Source organism: Rhinatrema bivittatum, unplaced genomic scaffold (assembly GCF_901001135.1).
Source record: "Rhinatrema bivittatum unplaced genomic scaffold, aRhiBiv1.1, whole genome shotgun sequence".
Taxonomy (NCBI): Eukaryota; Metazoa; Chordata; class Amphibia; order Gymnophiona; family Rhinatrematidae; genus Rhinatrema; species Rhinatrema bivittatum.
Window position 1 is genome coordinate 97,361 of NW_021820955.1, and position 20,790 is coordinate 118,150.

Below are 20,790 nucleotides of genomic sequence, written 5' to 3' on the forward strand. Positions count from 1 at the left end.
GGGGTGGGCTTGGTTTCATGGAGATGGGGAGAGTCCATGCGGAGCTCAGTTTCTTGGGGAAGGTGAGGATTTTCATGGGGCTTTGATTGCTAGCACGAGTTCTTTTGTTTCTCACTGGCAGTGGAGGCCCAGTTACGAGTGTCTACAGTGGAGGCCACAAACAAGACCATGACCTCTGATTTCCAGGACATGCAGAAGCAGGTAGCTGAGATGGCGCAGCAGGTTAAAGCTGCTGAAAAGCAGAAATCCTACTTCCAGAGGCAGCTGCAGGAGAACAGCAAGCGGCTGAGCCCTCTGCAGCAAGAGATCCAGAAAATAATTGAGAAGGTGAGTGGGGCTGGAGCAGGCTGGTGGTTTTCCCCTGAAGCAGACTGCTTACAGAGCATGTTTGAAGTGTTTTGGACCACTCTGTTTCTTTGACCTTAAATATTTTCTTTTCCAGGTTAGCTCTACTTATTGTATTTTAGATCCTTACCCAGCAAGCTTGATGAACACCCTACCAGACTCAGGGTTAAAATATATATTACAGGTTATTAATACTTCCTTAATGGAAGGTATTATGCCAACTATTCTGACTCCCTTGTTGAAGAAAGTGAATCTTGATGGTAAGAATTCCTGGTAAAGCTTTTAGGAAAAACAGTAACTCGGCAGTTAACGTATTATTTGGAGGATGGGGAATTACTGGATTCATACCAGGGGAGATTTTGGAAGGGTTTAAGGTATGGAAGATATGTTGTGTAGGTTATGGTGGGGGGGGGGGTGAAATGTTGGCATTGCTAGATTTAACATCAGCCTTTGAGTTAGTGAGTCATTTTATTTTGATACAGAGATGATACGGGATTAGTATCCAGGGAAAAGCATTGCATTGGCTTACCTCATTTTTAAGGGGGAAATCTTATCAGGTGGTGTTTTGGCCCAAGTGAAGCAGATTGAGAGTGGGGGCTCCACAGGGGTCGTCACTTTCCCCTTCTATTCAGTGGTTTTTTTGCAACCCTTGAGGAGTATTATTAGGTCATTGGGTATAGAACGATATTTGTATGCAGATGATATACAGTTGGAAATTCTACTAAATAAGGAGACAGAGATTGACCCTGGAAGTTAATAGAAATTAACGGTATTAATGTGTTGGTTGAAACCGAAAAGGTTAGTGTTGAACTCTACTAAAATAAAGATACTCAGAATAGGAAATCCAAAAATAATTAAAGGGGAATTTTAAAAGCCCAACACGCACCAAAGCTGGCAGATATGCTCAGAAATCAGCCAGTGCACGCTGCGCAGGTTTTAAAAAGCGTGCGAGTTCACGCATATCACCCAGCACATGCACACAAAACGTTTTGCAAAACAGGGGTGGGGCATAGGCATGGTCTGGGTGGGGCATGGGTGTTCCTAGATTTCTCAATGAAATCTGCACTTAAGTATTTGCACCCACAAATGCATGCCAGTGTCCCCTACCCTGTAACTTTACTTCTGCTATGGATGGGCATGTAAGTCTTGAAACAAAAAAAACTAAAAGAGGTTAGCGGCGTTTTAAGGATTGGGGCTAACAGGGTAAAAGGTAGGTTAGTTAATTAGGGGGGGCTAGGAAGTCCTATCCTTTATCTGAGCGAACTGGGGAAACTGGTAATTGTGTTGGCGCGCATATGTACCAAAACCCCCCCCCACTTAATCAGTAGAGGCAGCATTTGCACGCACATGTACGTGCATACAGCCTATTTTATAATCATGCGTGTGTTATAAAATGGCCAAGTCCATTAGCACAAGCTGGCATATTACATACATGCACTTGTGTGCCCGCATGGCTGTTTAAAAGTTACTGTCTTAGGCTATGCCTGGATGTTGAGATTGGAATGTGTGAAGGGACCTATAATGCAGAAGGTAAGAAATTTAGGAGTTAGAAGGAAAAGGTCAGCTGTCTAAAGTAATTCAGTTGGTATTTACTAAGTTAAGAATGTTGTAAAAATTGCAGCCTTTTTGAGGTTTGAATGATTTTAAATGTATTCCTTCATTCCCTATACGTACCCGGATCAGTCCAGACTCCTGGGTTTTGCCTCCCCACCAGGGGATGGAGACAGAGATGTTTTGACTGACTCTGCCCAATACCCTGAGGTGCCACCCCCAGTCTGTCAGTATTTCAGTATTTCTCTGTCTCCAGCAGATGGTGGAGGTGCAAAATCCTGCAGTCTGTTATTAGTCTTTAGTTAAAAAAAAAAAAAAAAAAAAAAGACAGTTCCTTGTACGTACTTGGATCAATCCAGACCATGGGTTGAGCCTCCTTTCCAGCAGGTGGAGACAGACCAAAACTGAAAGGGTATCCTATATCAGGACAGAGCCTATCCTGTAGTCCTTCAGTATTTGTCTGTCTCCAGCAGGTGGAACAGCTTACCCTGTGGTTCCCTGTACGTACCCGGATCAGTCCAGACCATGGGTTGAGCCTCCTTTCCAGCAGGTGGAGACAGACCAAAACTGAAAGGGGATCCTATATCAGGACAGAGCCTACCCTGTAGCCCTTCAATATTTGTCTGTCTCCAGCAGGTGGAACAGCTCACCCTGTGGTTCCCTGTTAACTTCTGCTTGTCCCTTCTGGGCTTTTTTCCCTTCTGTGTCTATCGTGTTTGGATCAAGCAAGTATTTCTGAGTTATTGTTTAAAAAAAAGAAAAAAAAAAGTGTGAACTCTGTGGATCCTTCACAGGAGACAGTCCCTGTCTTCTCACTCTTGCGGGCGCCTAGGGGGGCTTGGTCCCTGGTTTTATATAGCCTAGGCTCCCTTTTTCCCGGTGGTCCTCGGCTGCAGGGGTGAAAATTGGTGGTGCCAGTCACGTCCCTTGTTCAGCTCTCTCTCTCTCCATCTCTTCTGTACTGCTCTCCCTTCATCGGGATCCATGGTTTTGTAGATGCTGACAGGGACCATTGTAAAAAGAAAACCCAAGACTAAATAAAAGGGGATTTTACCCAAAAGGAGTCCCTGACAGGATTAACAGAAGGCTCCTGCCTTCCCTACTTACTTTTGCAGCTTGAGAGAAAGAATTGGGAGCGTGCACAGTTCATTCTGTGTCTCCGCTCCTTCAGCACTGGCAGATCAGCTTATTTTAGTGCTGCCCCTCCCCCACCCAGCAGCCATGCCACGATCTCAGATGTGTTTAGCCTGCGGGGATTCCTCGGTCAGGCTTTCGCGGGAAGGGCTCTACTCACCTGCCTACCGGGGGGGGGGGGGGGGGTGGAAAGGTTCCTACGAGGTCCCGATGCCCTCCGGGACCCGGACCAAGCCGCCAAAACGTTTCCCCCCGCCATTCCTAGGCCGTCAAACTGCGGGAATGGTGGCCATTTTGGATTTTTCTCCGGTTTCTTTATCGGAGTTCCCTGAAGCCCCTGACCCAATTTTTTCGGTGCACCCCCCCCCCTCCGATTAGAACCCCACACACTCTCCTCTCCCAGACCCTGAGCCCCCCACCCCCGAACCCCCCCGGGGGGCGTTAGGACCCGTTTTTCCACTGATTTTGTGCTTTTGCTGCGCAAATCCTATTTAGCAAGTTTGCTGGAAGAAGCGCCCCCCCCCTCTGGCCAAGGTTCCTCGTCTATCTGTCCCTCTCCCCTGCGGCTCCTGATGGGCAGGGGGCGACCCGGGTCCGGGTTGTTCAGGGGGCTCCTCCCCCCTGTCTCCCCCACCAGCTCCTGCGGCCCCCCTGCCTGCCCAGGATCTGGACTAAGACCCAGATTTGACTGATGCTCCCCCCCCCCCCCCCCGGAGGGAGATGACCCTCGAGTTCTCCATCTCTTCCGCAGGGAGGAATTGGAGCCTCTTCTCCCTTTCATCTCCCAGGAATTGGGAATTGACTGTCCCTCAGTGGACGAATTCTCGGCAGCGATGCCAGCTTCCTTGGACCCGGTCCTGGTGGGGTTCAGGGCCCTGCCGTGCTCTTTTCCCTTCCATCCCATGCACAAATTAATGCTTCTCAGGGAATGGCAGGCCCCCGAGGCGGGCCTCCGGGTTGGGAGGGCCATGGAAAAACGTTATCCCCTCCCGGAGAAGTGTTTAGAATTATTGAGAATGCCTAAGGTAGACTCCTCTGTGACGGCGGTCACTAAGCATACCACCATACCGGTCGTGGGGGCTACGGCCTTGCGGGATGACCAAGATCGTAAGCTGGAATTCCATCTCAAGCGCATTTTTGAAGTCCTGGCCTTGGGTGTTCGGGCGTCCATCTGCAGCAGTCTCATGCAGCGGGCAAGCCTTAGGTGGGTCCAACAATTACTCAGCACACAAGACCTCCCGTCTGCAGAGGCAGAGCAGGTTGGAAGGCGCCATATCGTATGGGGCGGATGCCCTATACGACTTGTTCCGGGTGAAGGCGATGGCTTCGGCGGTATCGTCCAGATGGCTCCTCTGGCTCTGACACTGGGCGGTTGATTCGTCTTCTAAGGCACAGCTGGGAACTCTCCCCTTTAAGGGTAAGTTGCTTTTCGGTGAAGGTCTGGACCAGCTTATTAAATCCTTGGGGGAGAACAAGGTCATAAGTTGCCCGAGGACTGCCCGAAACAGGCTAGATCCTTCTTCCCTACTAATACCCGCTTCTGGGGCCAACGCCGCTATAACCCTAGAGCAAGGGGTGCCTTCCCTAGGGGAAATTCTTCTCGGGCCCAGTCTTGGCCCCAGTCCTTTCGATGCCGTCGGCCCTTTCGAGATGCAGCTACCCACCGTCCTGCATCCAAGCCCGCCTCCCAATGAGAATCCGCCGGCCCATCCCTCCGTTCCCAACTTACATCCCTGTTCGTGGAGGAATGGGCCAAGATCACGTCGGACCAGTGGGTCCTCGAAACAATAGACAAAGGCTACTCTTTAGAGTTTGCTCGCGACATCCAGGACTTGTATATGGTGTCTCCATGCGGCCACCGGAGGCGGGCCGTGGTGACTCAGACTCTTCTCAGACATCAGAGGCTGGGGGCCATCTGTCCGGTTCCGGTGGCAGAGCGTGGCGCTGGCCAATACTCAATCTACTTCGTGGTCCCGAAAAAGGACGACTCCTTTCGTCCCATCCTAGATATCAAGAGGGTCAACCCTCAAAGTGCCCCATTTCTGGATGGAAACTCTTCGGGCGGTGATAGCGGCAGTACATCCCGGAGAATTCTTGGCCTCACTCAATCTGACGGAGGCATACCTGCATATACCGATCCGTCCCGAACATCAGAGGTTCCTCCAGTTCCACATCTTGGGTCCACTTCCAGTTCAGGGCCCTGCCCTTCGGTCTTGCCACGGCACCACGCACGTTTACCAAGGTGATGGTGGTGGTGGCGGCAGCCCTCCGGAAGGACGGTGTCCTGGTCCACCCGTACTTGGACGATAGGGTCTCCGACTTGGCCTGGATTAACCAATACCGCCAGGCGGTGGACCGCGTATTCACTCTCCTCTCATCCCTAGGCTGGATAGTCAACTTCTCCAAGAGCAATCTCCATCCGTCTCAAGTCTTGGAGTTCCTGGGGGCTCGCTTCGATACCCGCGTCAGCAAGGTCTTTCTACCGGACTCGAGAGCTTTCAAGTTGATGGATCAGCTCCAGGGCTTCCTCTCCATGCCTCTCCCCACAGCGTGGGATTATCTGCAGGTCCTGGGGACCATGGCTTCCACAATCGACCTGGTCCCCTGGGCATTTGCACATATGCGACTGTTACAGAGAGCCTTGCTGGCTCGTTGGCAGCTGGTATCGGAGCAGTTTCAGATGCAGCTCCCGCTTTCAGACTCTACCATCAGCGAATTACAATGGTGGCTTTCTCTCAAGCACCTCCTCCGTGGAATGTCCCTTCGGACCCTGCAGTGGATGGTAGTCACAACGGATGCTAGCCTATCCGGTTGGGGAGCGGTTTGCCAGTCTCAGACCATGCAGGCACACTGGTCCCCAGCCCAGTCTCGCTGGCACATCAACCGCCCGGAGACCCGGGCGGTTCGTCTAGCACTCAAGGAATTTCTCCCTCTACTTCGGCGATGGGCGGTCCGGGTGCTCTCAGACAATTCTATCACCGTGGCATACATCAATCGCCAAGGAGGCACCAGGAGTCGACTGGTGGCCCTTGAAGCAAGTCGCCTTCTCGCGTGGGCGGAGCGGCACCTGGACTGCCTCGCAGCCTCCCACAAAGCGGGCAACGAGAACGTGCAAGCTGACTTCTTAAGTCGTCAGTGCCTGGACCCCAGGCGAGTGGGAGCTGTCCGACGATGCCATTTCCCTTATTATCGACAGGTGGGGTCCCCCGCACCTGGACTTGATGGCAACTCTGAACAATGCCAAGGCTCCCCGGCTCTTCAGCCGCTGGCGGGAACACTGCTCGGAAGGAGTGGATGCTCTGGCCTTCCATGGCCGAGCAACGTTCTGCTGTACGTGTTCCCTCCATGGCCCCTCATAGGGAAAGTGCTCAGACGGATAGAGCTTCACAGAGGCCGGGTCATTCTCGTAGCTCCCGAGTGGCCCCACAGACCGTGGTTCACGGATCTAGTCAACCTGGCGTCGGACAGTCCTCTTTGCTTAGGCCATCACACCTTCTCAGTCAAGGTCCTGTATTTTTCGACCAGGCCGGATCACTTCTGTCTTACAGCTTGGTTTTTGGACGGCGAAGGCTAAGGCAGAGGGGATACGCTGAGGACGTCATCTCCACTATTTTGCGGGCCCGCAAAACTTCTACTTCCCTTGTCTATGTCCGGGTCTGGAAGGTTTTCAAGCTGGTCTGTGTGGAAGCGGGTGTACGACACGTTCGACCCCAGTCTCACTCGTCCTCTCGTTCCTCCAGCGAGGTCTCTCTTTTGGCTCACTCCATGTTCAGGTGTCTGCCCTTGGTTCTCTTTTGGGAAGCCTCGACGGCCACGCGGTTGCGTCTCACCCGGATATTGTCCGTTTCTTCAAAGGGGGTCAAACATTTGAAGCCACCGTTGCGTCCTACTTGTCCCTCGTAGAGTTTGAACTTGGTCCTTCAGGCGCTCTGTCAGGCTCCTTTTGAGCCCCTTCGCCGTTCCACTCTCAAGGTTTTGACGCTCAAGATGGTATTTCTGGTTTCTATTTGCTCCGCCAGATGGGTGTCTGAGATCCAAGCGTTGTCTTGCCGCGAGCCTTTCTTACGTTTTTCGGATTCCGGGGTCTCTCTCAAGACGGTCCCGTCATTCTTACCGAAGGTCGTGTCTTCTTTTCATGTCAATCAGTCGGTCGAGCTCCCTGCGTTCTCTTCTGCGGACATTGCAAGCCCTGGCGGGGATGACCCTTGCCGTCTGGATGTGAAACGCATTCTCATACGTTATCTGGAGGTAACTAATGACTTTCGAGTGTCGGATCGTCTTTGTCTTATGGAGTGGCCCCAACCGGGGCAACCAGGCCTCTAAGACTACGATATCTCGCTGGCTGAAGGAAGCGATATTATCGGCTTACATCTGTCAGGGACGCCTGGTCTTGGAGGGCCTCAAGGCCCATTCCTTGCGTTCATAGGTGGCTTCCTGGGCGGAAAGTCAGTCGGTCTCCCCGCAGGAGATATGCAGGGCAGCTACCTGGAAGTCTCTGCATACGTTTGCTCGACATTACCGCCTTGATGTTCAAGTGCCAGTTTTTGGTTCTTTTGGGCGACAGGTACTTCGAGCGGGACTGTCAAGGTCCCACCCTGTCTAGGGAAGCTTTGGTACATCCCATGGTCTGGACTGATCCAGGTATGTACAGAAAAAGGAAAATTAGTTCTTACTTGTTAATTTTTGTTCCTGTAGTACCACGGATCAGTCCAGACTCCCTTCCCTTTCTATCTTCCTGTCCGCTCGAAGATCCGTATACTGTATGTCCCTTCTTGGAGGCACAAGCATCCATGTGATGATTGTGGGCATTCATGCAAGAGTGTCCATGCACGGAGTTCATTCATTAATTCACTGTTTTTCTCTTGTTCAATATTTTCAGAGTTCTTCTGTTACTTGCTTGAGTTCTTCTGTTACTTGTTTGTTTCATGGTGTTTATCTTCTCTGCTTTGACAATGGTTACTCTGAAGGGCTACAGGATAGGCTCTGTCCTCATATAGGATAACCTTTCAGTTTTGGTCTGACTCCATCTGCTGGAAAGGAGGCTCAACCCATGGACCGGACTGATCTATGGTATTACAGGAACGAAAATTAACAGGTAAGAACTAATTTTCCTATAGTAAGGTATCTGTTGAGGTAGTTACTTAATGGTGCTATCTCTTTAAGAAAAAAAAAAGTGGTTAGCTCAGTCTCTGTACTGAAGCCTCCCAGGGGGTCTGGCAGGTCCTGAGGGGACCAACTCCCTTGTTACCGAGGCTAGTGGAACCAGGGGTCGAGGACCCTGCTGCAGCTCACCGACGCTGCTGAGGAGATACCGGGGAGCCCGGCTCACTCTCCTCATAAGGGACAGGATCTGCACTGAGGATTCTACTTCCAGGTTGTAAAAAAAAAAAGAATAGAGAAACCGGCCGGTCTTGCGGTGTCCTTCCCTTCTTAGCTCCAGGTCTCCCTGCTGCCGCGGCTCCCTTTTCAATCCCGTTTTCGCCCTCTGTTTTCGGCGCAGATGCTGCATGGTGCGGCCTGCTGGACGCGACGAGGTATGTTCAGCTTGCCTCCCCGGGGGGGAAGACACTTCGGCTTTAGCGGAGAGCAGTGGCCAGTTTGGCCACATTTCTCGTGGTGACTTGTGCCTCGGTGGGGGGAGGGGAATCCCCTCCTCCTCTCTCCCCTCAGCCCACAGCCCCCGCAGGGTGTGGTGCTGAGACTGATAATGTTGAGGAGGCAGAGCTCTGAGGGGTCTTCGGACTCCTCCTCATCCTTTTGATCAGAATTTCTCTTACTGCATAAGGCTTTTAAGGCCCGGAGATCAGCTAAGAAGAGCGGGGGGTGGCGGTCGCTCCTGCGCAGTCCCGGTGTTGGGAAAATCGGGAGATCTCACCGTCAAATGTACAAAGTCCTTAGAGCTCCCAAGGCTAAGCACCCCCTCCAAACCAACGTCTCCCGTCAAGGGCTGATTTCTTCCTCAAGAGTCCTTTGATACGGAGCACCAGGGGGCCCAGCCTCCTCAGGGGGCAACGGTGGTCGAGGACCTGACTCTTTTGCCTAATCCCGATTCCGGCTCCCAGGTGGTGGATGAAAACGATCAGAAGGTGGTCCATCTCTTTAGAAAAGATGAGCTGGGCCCTCTTATTCCAGCTATTTTGGAGGAATTGAGGATTGAGGCCCCTCCAGAGGACTTCCGCATGAACTCCATTGATCCAGTAATGGTCGATCTCCATGGTCCAGCCAAGTCATTTCCGTTCCACCTTTCAGTTACGGACTTGTTGTTCCGGGAGTGGGATACGCTAGACTTGGGCCTGAAGGTCAGTAAGGCGATGGACAAGTTGTATCCCTTGCCTGAAGAGACTTTGGATCTCCTACGGGTTCCCAAGGTGGATTCAGCAGTGTCAACTGTAACCAAGAAAACCACAATTCCCATTACGGGGGCGACGGCTCTCAAGGACCTTCAAAACCATACGCTAGAGGTTCAGCTGAAGAAGATCTTCGAGGTTTCGGAGCTTGGAGACCGGGCGGCCATGTGTAGTAGTTTTTCCTTGAGGGCAGGACTCCGCTGGGTCCAGCAGTTGCAGAGTTGTCCCTCACTATCCGAGGAGGAGATCGTTCAGGCCAGGAGGCTCGAGGTGTCTGTGGCTTACAGTGCAGACATACTTTGTGATCTGTTAAGATCCTCGGCCAGGTCTATGGTTTCAGCTATCTTGCCGCAGACGTTTCATCTAAAGCTCAGCTGGGTTCTTTGCCATTCAAAGGCAAACTGCACTTTGGGAAGGACCTGGATGATATGATTCAGTCCTTAGGGGAGAATAAAGTCCACAACCTCCCAGAAGATAAGCCCAGAGTACGGAGTTCCTTTCCTCCTAGGTCGTGATCTTGGGGGAATAGAAGATTCCGGTCGTCAGGTTCTTCCTTTAGGCAGAACCAGGGCAGACAGCCACCTTGGTCCCAGCCCTTTCAGGGGCGCTGCTTCGGTAGAGTGGGCGCTCCCCTGGCATCAGGAGGAACTAAGTCTTCGTAATGATGCCATGCTGACCCATTTCTTGGTTCCGGTGGTAGGAGGCAGGTTGACTGATTTACAAGGAATGGGTCAAACTAACGTCCGACCATTGGGTCCTCAGCATAATAAAGCAAGGTTATGTGTTAGATTTTGAACAGTACCCACGAGATCGCTTTCTCGTTTCTCCGTGTTTGTACGTGGAGAAGCAGCAGGTGGTGCGAGACACCCTACAGTGTCTGCTAGACCTCGGAGCAATTTGTCTGGTTCCTCCCGCGGAGTGCCGCAAGGGACGCTACTCCATTTATTTCATGGTTCCCAAGAAGGAAGGCTCCTTTCGACCCATCCTGGATCTCAAGAGAGTCAACCGATGTCTTCGGGTTCCGCATTTTCGAATGGAGACCCTCAGATCAGTAATTGCGTCAGTTCACAGAGGAGAATTCCTGGCATCTCTAGACCTAATTGAGGCGTACTTGCACATAGGCATCCGATCCGACCACCAAAGGTTTCCGAGGTTCTCCGTCATGGGGAAGCACTTTCACTTTCGGGCTCTGCCCTTTGGGCTGGCCACGATGCCCAGGACATTTACCAAGGTGATGGTCGCGGTGGCAGCTAGGCTCCGAAGGGAAGGGCTGTATGTTCATCCTTACCTGGACGATTGGCAGATTCATGCAAAATTAGAGTCTCTTTGCCGGGCGGCGGTCCAACGGGTTCTTCATCTATTGCAATCTCTCGGCTGGGTAATCAATCCAGCCAAGAGTCACCTGGTTCCCTCGCAGTCATTGGAGTTCCTAGGAGCTCTTTTCGACATGCGTTTCTGATGAAGGACCGAATCAGCAAGCTGCAAGAGCAAGTCCGAGACTTGTTATCCAAATGTCCTCCCAGAGTCTTCGATTACTTGCGGGTTCTGGGGTCAATGGCTTCCATGCTGGAGTTAGTCCCATGGGCCTTTGCTCATATGAGACCTCTACAATCGGTATTACTCTCCCTCTGGAATCCGGTGTCCGAACTTTTTCAACTTCAGCTTCCTCTGCCAGACTCGACCCGTCTCAGTCTCGATTGGTGGCTTCTCACGGACAACTTGAGCTGTGGGGTGCCCCTGGGGGTTCCCAACTGGATGGTAGTTAAAAAGATGCCAGTCTATCCGGTTGGGGAGCGGTTTGTCAAGAGAGGTCTGTGCAGGGGCAGTGGTCGATCAATCGGTTGGAGACCAGGGCGGTACAACTAGCGTTGCAGGCTCTGTTGCCAATGCTGCAAGGAAAGTCTGTACAAGTTCTGTCCGACAATGCAACGGTGGTGGCTTACATCAATCACCAGGGAGGAACCAAGAGCCAACTGGTTGCGATAGAGGCACAACAGCTGATAGGCTGGGCGGAGCAGCACCTGGCCAGAATTGCGGCCTCACACATAGCCGGGGTCGACAATGTTCAGGCTGATTTTCTCAGCCGCCACAGGCTCGACCCTGGGGAATGGGAGCTTGCTCCCGAGGCGTTCCGGAGCATATGCGACAGGTGGTCCACTCCAAGGCAACTTTCCACAATGCCAAGGCTCCTCGATTCTTCAGCCGACGCCGGGAGTCGAAGGGGTGGATGCCCTGGTTCTCGCCTGGCCACAGAACATACTGCTGTACGCGTTTCCACCATGGCCCCTCATCGGAAAGGTGCTGAGACGGATAGAGGTTCACCCGTCACAAGTAATACTGGTGGCTCCAAAGTGGCTGAGGCGTCCGTGGTTCGCGGACTTGGTCAACCTGGTCATAGACGGTCCTCTAAGGTTTCTGGACTTGCCCAATCTTCTACGCTAGGGACCTGTATGTATGGACGAGGCGGATCACTTTTGTCTCGTGGCATGGCTTTTGAGAGGCAAAGTCTGAAGTACAAGGGATATTTGGATGTGGTGGTAGCTACTCTCTTGCGATCGAGAAACTCTCTACTTCTCTGGCTTGGTGTTTAGACCACAACATCAGCCCTTTTCGGGCCTTAGTGTCGGATATCTTGTCTTTTTTACAAGATGGCTTGACTAAGGGCTTATCGTACAGCTCTTTACGGGTGCATGTGTCGGCCCTAGCTAGGGTAGCCTTGTCTGCGCATCCAGATGCTGTGCGTTTTCTCCGAGGGGTGAAACATTTGCGTCCTCCAGTGAGGAGTCCTTGTCCTTTGTGGAGCCTCAATCTCGTTCTCAGAACGCTGTGTACAGAGCCTTTTGCGACGTTAAAGGACCTTTCCTTGAAGACAGTTTTCCTTGTGGCTATTTCCTCGGCTCGCTGGGTATCGGAACTTCAGGTGTTGACTTGCAGGGAGCCCTTTTTGAGGATTACTGAGTCGGGGGTTTCCTTATGGACGGTTCCCTCCTTCCTGCCTAAGGTTGTCTCCTCCTTTCATCTCAGTCAATCGGTGGAGCTCCCTTTGTTCCCAGGCTTAGATTGTTCCGATCCTCAGTCCAGAGATTTGCGAAAGCTGGATGTGTGTTGCGTGCTCTTACGCTTTTTGGAGGTCACAAATGCCTTTCGTACGTCGGACCATATGTTCATGCTCTGGAGTGGTCCTAGGAGAAGACATAAAGCATCTAGGGCGACGATTGCTCATTGGTTGAAGGAGACTATTGGTTCGGCGTACTTGTTGCAAGGTCATCCGAGTCTAGTTGGTCTAAGAGCTCATTCTACACGTTCGCAGGCTGCGTCATGAGCAGAATTCCAGATGGTGTCGCCACAGGAGATTCATAGGGTGGCCACTTGGAAGTCTTTCACACCTTTGCCAGACATTATCGTTTGGATGTCCAGGCCCCAGAGTCTGGAGGGTTTGGCGCAGGTGTGATACAAGCGGCTCTCTCGGGGTCCCACCCCCATTGAGAGAGCTCTGGTACATCCCAGGAGTCTGGACTGATCCGAATACGTTCAGGGAAAGGATAATTGGTTCTTACCTGCTAATTTTCGTTCCTGTAGTACCACGGATCAGTCCAGAGTCCCGCCCTGTTAAGACAGTAATTGAGAGACCGCTCGTCCATGTTCCTATTAGTTGGTCCTGCAGAGTATGTTTTTCTTATTTGTTTTACAGTTGGCGCCTGTTCTGTCCCTGTGTGAGGTTCGTGAGCAGGATAGTTCTCATTGAGAGGTTCTCTTCCCCTGGTTTGGGGGGGCTAGTGGTTTATTATAAACTTATCGTGTTCTGCTTTGATACAATGAAATACTGACAGACTGTGAGTGGCACCTCAGAGTATAGGTCAGAGTCAGTCAAAACTTCTCTGTCTCCATCTGCTGGTGGGGAGGCAAAACCCAGGAGTCTGGACTGATCCTTGGTACTACAGGAACGAAAGTTCGCAGGTAAGAACCAATTTTCCTTTAGTAGTGTCACATTTAAATTGTTATAATGTGTTATTTCCTAGCGTGTAGCCAGATGGATTCAGGACTAGTGGGTTATATGCTCTTCTGCTAGCAGATGGGAGACGGAGTCAGATTTCAAAGCTGACTTCACTCTAGATATACCTCTGCAGTGACCTCAGCTCTTCTGTATCTCTCTGTCTCCTAGCAGATGCGAATACTATCCCACACACTAAAATAGTATTAAGAATCACAACAAAGAAGAAAAGGTTTTAACCTTACAGAAGATCGAGCCCCGCTCTCCTGCAGTGATACCTAAGGATCCCTCCCCCAGTCGAGAGTTCCTGAGGTGATTTCGGTACCCCTCAGAGGTGTGCCTTGGTCCGGTAGCCGGTTCCCGGCGTGGACTTAGCCCCCAGAGTGACCGAAAGGCAGCAGGTGCACAATCGAGCGCGGCAGTGAAGGTAAAACCCTCTCCCCCCGCAGCTGGAGACCGTCCCGACACACGATCGGTAAGCGCCGAGACCAGGTAAGCAGAAAACCTTAACTTCAGGTCTCCGGGGCTCGGATTGTCGTACCAATTCCGCTTTTCTTCCTGCGAGGTAAAAAGGGAGCACCAACGGGTTGAGCAGCCTTAGTTGGGCTAGGCCCCGATACGGTGCAGGGGTCCAGACACGTGGAGACCCTTGGGGGGCGCCATCTTATGTGTGGGGGGCGTTGGTACCATCTTCCCTTCTCGACCGGCGGTACGCGCGGGGCAGGCTGGACAGCCGATGCGCCCAACTTGTGCGCATCCAATATAGATGTGTGCACAGCTATGCGCATAACCACACGCACAACTGAGTGCACACCGCACGCATAACTACACGCACAGCCGCGCTTACAACTACACGCATACATTGTGCTCTCACACATAACTATGTGCACATTGAATAGAGGCAATGGCACTGGCGTCCAAGAAGCCCAGAAGGCACACTCTTTGCACAGCCTGCCACATCAGAGCCGCACAGCCTGATGCTGGAATCCTGCCTGTGTCATCATTGCAAAGAAGCCCAGGGGGGACCAAAGCCTGGTCCCTCATTGTCTGAGGATGGGTCCGGCTAAATTCGATAGCACTCTGGACCTAAGCAACTCCGAAATGGCTTCCCCACAGGAGGGCATCTCAGGGGCCCATACTCCAAATCCACCTGGGATTAACAATGACCCAGGACCTTCTCCTGGTTAAAATTTTTCCAAGGGCTGCAAGCCTTCGTTCAGGGACAATCAGCCCCGGCTGTGACCCGGGTTCAACCCCTGCCCGGAAGCACAAGATCCTCCCAGCCTTGCTCGGATGCCTCGAGACATGCCTCGCCTAACCAAGAATTTCCCGGACAGGGACCCGGACACCTCGGATGATGATGGCGGCTCCCTGGAAGAAGGAGAAATTCCTCCAGGCCTGGAACCATATTGAGCCATGCTTCGCTTCTTCCACAGGGATGAATTACCGGCTCTTGTTTCCCAAACTCTGAAGATTCTGGGTATTCCAGGCATGGACCCTATAGCGGAACCAAAGAAGAACCCCATATTGTTGTCCCTGCGTAAAGCCTCATGCTACTTCCCAATGATGGAAGCCATCCAGGAACTCATTGACCTGGAGTGGGATGCCCCGGAGGCCAACTTTAAAGGAGGTCGGGCCTTGGAAGCCTTATTCCCTCTGGAACCAGCGACCAAAGAACGCCTGCGTTTTCCAAAAGTGGACGCCATGGTCTGTGCCATCTCAAAGTGAACAACCATTCCCGTTGAGGAAGGGGCTGAATTGAAGGATACTCAGGATAGACGATTAGAATCCATCCTTAAGCAGGCCTTCGACGCAACAGCAATGACACTGCAGATTGCTTCCTGCTGCGCACTGGTGGCACGTTCCTGTTTGCTCCTCTCGAGAGAGAGGCAAACAACTCAGGAACATATACCGGTGAAACGATTGAACTGACAGCGGCCTTTCTGATGGACACAAGCTCAGATCTGGTGCAGTCCTCAGCCAGAGGAGTAGCCTCGGTAGTGGCGGCCAGAAGACAGTTATGGTTATGGTGGTCTGCGGACGCACCTCTAAAGCAAATCTCACAAGGATGCCCTTTAAAGGATCTCTCTTATTCAGAAGCGAATTGGAGAAGTTAGCCAGCAAGTGGGGCAAATCTCCAGTGCCTCGGCTATCGGAGGACAAGGGTAAAAGATCCCAGCGCCCCTCCCCCAGAAGAACTAGGGGTAGAGGCTCTCAATGCTTTCGCCCATACAGGAACTCGCAGTTCCAGGCACCTTGTCCCTCAGGAAGGTCTCTGCCCTTTCGGAACCAACAAACCAAGAGAGTACTCCCCAATGAGAATGGGACGATCCATCCACGGGAAGAGGAGATAGGGGGTCGACTTTCCCTCTTCTATCAACGATGGGTTGAGATCACGTCAGACAAATGGGTACTAAACATCATTCGAGAAGGTTACTCTCTGGAGTTCTGCAGCATTCCTCGGGACAAATTTATGATGTCACCTGCCACTCCCACACCAAGAGACTGGCAGTGGAAGCCACTTTAACAAGACTACTCAGTCTGAAGGCAATAACTCCGGTTCCTATGCCCCAACAAAATACGGGGCGATATTCCATCTATTTTATCGTTCCCAAGAAAGAGATCATTCTGACCCATCTTGGATCTCAAGAACGTCAAGCGTCATCTGTGGATACTACACTTCCGCATGGAGACTCTTTGCTCTGTAATAATGGCAGTAATGTGTTCCTAAACTCCCTGGACCTCTCCGAAGCCTACCTTCACATTCCAGTCGATCAACATCACCAGCATTTTCTACGCTTTGCGATACTGGGTCACCATTACCAGTTCCGAGCGCTACCCTTCGGCCTAGCAACTACCCCTAGAACATTCTCGAAAATTATGGTGGTCATGGCGGCAGCACTGAGGAAGGAAGGGATCTTGGTACACCCTTCCCTGGACGACTGTCTGATCAGGGCGAAGTCTTCGGAAGAGAGCCGGCAAGTGACCAGCAGAGTCAAGAACATACTGCAGGAGCTCGGTTGGGTCGTGAACATGGTCAAGAGCAGTCTGCAGCCTTCTCAGTTTCTAGAGTACCTGGGGGCCCGTTTCGAAACCAAACAGAACAAAAGTCTTCCTTCCTCCCCCGAGGAGAAGGAAACTGATGGAACATTTACAACGATTGGTGACCAATGCACGCCCCAAGGTATGGGACTATCTTCAAGTCCTCAGCCTCATGGCATCAACCCTGGAGGTCGTTCCGTGGGCAAGGGCCCACATGCGACCACTCCAGTGCTCCTTACTGTCATGCTGGAACCCAATGTCCCAGGGACTACTCAATTCTCAGCTTCAGTGGTGGCTACAGGAAGACCACCTAAGCAGAGGAGTAAGCCTATCCCCACCGAACTGAATCGTGCTCACCACGGATGCGAGCCTGCATGGGTGGGGAGCCCACTGTCAGGAACTGATGGCCCAGGGACAATGAAGCAAGGAAGAGGCGGGATGGAACATAAACCGCCTGGAAGCTCAAGCAGTCAGACTAGCGTGCCTGCGATTCAGCCACAGACTCTGAGGCAAAGTGATTCGAGTAATGTCAGACAACGCTACAACGGTTGCTTACATCAACCGCCAGGGAGGAACCAGATGCCGACAGGTGTCTCTGGAGATAGACCCTCTCATGGCATGGGCGGAGATAAACCTACAAGGGATCTCGGCCTCCCACATCGCAGGAAAAGACAACGTCTCAGCAGACTTCCTCAGCAGAGAGAGCCTGGACCCGGGGGGAAATGGATGCTGTCAACCACAGCCTTCCAACTGATAGTAAATCACTGGGGCCTCCCAGCCATGGACCTACTGGCCACCTCTCTCAGTGCCCAAGTCCCCAGGTTCTTCAGCCGCAGACAAGAGCCACACTCCCAAGGGATGTTGTTCTCGTCCAGACTTGGCCAGAGGAAGACTTTACTGTACGCCTTCCCCCATGGCCACTACTGGCAAGGTCATCTGCAAGATAGAACACCTCAGGAGACTAGTTCTACTAGTGGCCCCAGATTGGCCAAGACGCCCATGGTACGCAGACATGCCAAAGACTCCTTGCAGGGAGCCCTCTATGCCTACCTCCACATAGGGACCTTCTCCAGCAGGGCCCAATTCTTCACAAAGATCCATCTCGATTCTCTATTTATGTCTGGCCCTTGAGAGGACTCGCCTGAAGAAGCATGGTTACTCGAAGGCCATGATTGACACTCTGCTCTGCGGTGCATGTTCTCAACATCTCTGTCATACATACGGATCTGGAGAATATTTGAAGTCTGGTGCGAGGAAGGACCGCGGGATACCCCCACGGAAGGCCAAGATCCCCCATGATTCTGGAGTTCCTACAGAACGGCATAAAGAATGGGATGTGTCTCAACTCCCTCAAGGTCCAAGTAGCCACCTGCTTCTGCTTCAGAGCCGAAGTGAACAGTATCCATCTATCAGCTCATCCGGATTTGACCCGTTTCCTAAAAGGGGTTAAGCAACTTCGGCCACCTCTAAAGTGGCCAGTGTTCCTATGGAACCTCAATCTGGTATTAGACTTCCTAGCAGGGGCTTCCTTCAGACCAACGCGGTCTGTCACTACGCCTCTTAACATTGAAGATGGTATTCCTGGTGGCAATATGTTCAGCTCGTTGCAATCTCCGAGCAACAGGCACTATCCTGTCGGGAACTGATCCTATGTTCACTCGTGGAACCATACAGCTGCGCCACCGTCCCCTCCTTCCTACTGAAAGTGGTTTCCGAGTTTCATTTGAACCAAGCCATCTCCGGATGAACATAAGGACTTGGAAGACTCTCGCCATCTAAATGTCGGCAGACTCCTTGTGCCAATACCTGAAAAGATCGGAACCGGTGCGCAAAACTAATCGCTTGTTCATTCTTCACAGCGGGAAGAAGCAGCAAGGAGAAGCGGCCTAGCGGGGCGGACCATAGCCTGCTGGATCAAGGAAGTAATCAAGGCAGGAATAGAGGCAGTAAAAGAGGCAGGAAAGCCCTTACCACGGCAAGTAAGGCTCATTCTACTAGGGCCCAAGCAGTTTCTTGGGCAGAAAAACCAAGCTGCTGTCGCCTGCCGAGATCTCTCGGGCGGCAACGTGGTCTCCCTACACACCTTCTCCAGGTTCTACCACCTGGATGTTCAGGCCCGAGAAGACGCAGCCTTCGCAAGGGCAGTACTAAGTGGGCCATGGGCAGCCTCCCGCCCTGTCCAGGAGTAGCTTTTGTACATCTCACTGGTCCTGAGTCCATCTGGCTACATGCTAGGAAATGGAGAAATTACTTATCTGATAATTTCATTTTCCTTAGTGTAGACAGATGGACTCAGCATCCCGCCCATGACTGCCCCAGAGAAGGAGGACCTCAGAAAGCGAACCTCGAGACTAAGCAAATACGGGTAAGATGTTGCCTACCCCTAGTTCAAGACACCCTCAGCTTGTCCGGTGTCGGCGTTAATTGGTTGAGTGCACTGGCAGTCTCCAGTTTTTTAAATCAGTTGAATCAAGTTTAATAAGTTTTAATTAAGTTATTGAAGCAAGATATATCCACAGTGGCTTTTCGAAGAGAATACAGAAGAGCTGAGGTTACTGCAGGGGTATATCTAGACTGACTTCAGCTTTGAAATCTGACTCCGTCTCCCATCTGCTAGCAGAAGAGCACATAACCTACTGGTCCTGAGTCCATCTGTTTATACTAAGGAAAACGAAATTATCAGGTAAGTAATTTCTCTATTGGTGGGGTTGCCACAACGCTTGATTCATAGGTTACAAATTACTCAAAATATGGCTGCAAGAACAGAGTTGGGCACTGATCTTCTGTAAAGGGGATGTTGAGTTCTTTGTACTTGCTGATGTTGGTTTTAAAGTTCTGAGAGGTGTGAGCCTAAGCTATCTTCGTGATAAGGTGGAGTGGTATCAACCTACTAGAAGTCTACGTTCCAGCCAGAATTTATCTTTAAAGATTCCATCGTTTAAAATGGTGAGGGGGGGGGGGGGGGGGGTGGGGTGCAGATCAGAGCTAGGCCATTTTCAGGGTTGCTTCCACGTTTTGGAACAAGTTATTTTTGGAGATTTGACAAGAATTAGTTAAAGCTCTGCAAGAAGCTAGACATGACTGTTTAGTTTAAGGAAAATAAATTGGAGGTTCTTCTGTCTGAGTTGTTAGGTGGGAGAATACAAAGAATTGTAGATGGTTGGCTAGTAATGCTGATTTAATATTATATTGTATTTTTCTTTTAAACTGATAATAAACCGCTTTGATTGGTCTTTGACCAGTAGATATCATATAAAAATGTTAAATAAATAAATAAATAAATGGCGAGGCTTTGATGTTATCCCCTCTAACTGCTTGTGCACTGCTTATGTTTTTCAGACTAATAGTTGTTTAGAGCAGAAAGAACAGGGGTCCAGTAACTGAGCTGCTGATACAAGCTCCCAGAGCAAAACCAGCCATGGAATTAGATGTGACTGAGGCCAAACCACAGGTGGGATACAGCTGCAAGGCTCATGGGCAATGGATGGGTGAAGCAACAGTCGGAGCTATCACAAAAAGAAATTAATGTCCACTTATCTAGGATCCACACTTAGAGGTTAACCCTTCAGAAAGACTCAGGTGGCCACATGGGAGGTGTGGCTGCCACGGTTTGGTGCCTGCTCAGTCCTCTCTGCCCAAGGGAAGCTAGGCAGTGCTCAGCAGTGTGATAGCAGCACTGTTTTATTTCAGATTCATCCTGATTTCTTTATATTATTCTCCCAGGGGACTGGGGCCCTCAGATACAGCACTTGTTAATGCTTTGTCTGTTGTGGGGGAGGGGAATCCTAATTAAAGTGTGAAGCAGAGGGCTGCAGCTCTAAAGGAGGTAGGAGGATACAGCAAAGCAGCAGTTCCTTAGTTGTATGTTTCCTTCCTGTGAATTTTACATCATCACAAAACTTATTTTTTACATTTTATTTGTCATCAAATGATTTTTGTTTTATTGTTGTAGATTTTAAAATAAAAAAAATTATTCCTGTGCCCCTAGCCTGTGTGCTAGGTTGTATAATTATGGCCTTTTTTGTTTTGTGAACTTTTCGTGAGCTTTTGGCCCGTATAGGGAAGTTACTCATTAGATGCATATACAATATTTGAAAGCATTGGTGTACTCTCGGATGCCATCACCATAATGAACACCTCAACATACTTGGGGGCAGTTAGAATATTTTCCAAATCCCTGAAAGATGCAGCTCTGGGGGGGTACAATTAATCTAAAACATACAGAAAAGTTTTTACTATAGGGGATCATGTATGGGCACATTATCTCAAACTGGTTAGGTGTGCCCTCCAGGACAGGGTGGAGAACCACTGCTATATATCAGCAGATCAAAGCAAATGTTTGCGTCTTTTTCCCAAAACCTTTATAAACTTTCCCCCAGC

The 20,790-nt window shown here is 51.0% G+C and overlaps 1 protein-coding gene across 3 annotated transcripts in view; it reads left to right on the forward strand.

Moving 5' to 3' along the window:
- Positions 1 to 20,419, forward strand: part of LOC115082327 (cell cycle and apoptosis regulator protein 2-like) — a 100,567-nt gene extending 80,148 nt beyond the window's left edge. For all 3 annotated transcript variants that reach the window (XM_029586564.1, XM_029586566.1, XM_029586565.1), the window contains exons 20-21: positions 122 to 327; positions 19,750 to 20,419. In XM_029586564.1, coding sequence (XP_029442424.1) covers positions 122 to 327; positions 19,750 to 19,794 — 251 coding nt within the window. In that variant the 3' untranslated portion in view covers positions 19,795 to 20,419. The remainder of the gene's footprint in view (positions 1 to 121; positions 328 to 19,749) is intronic.
- The last annotated feature ends 371 nt before the right edge of the window (positions 20,420 to 20,790 follow it).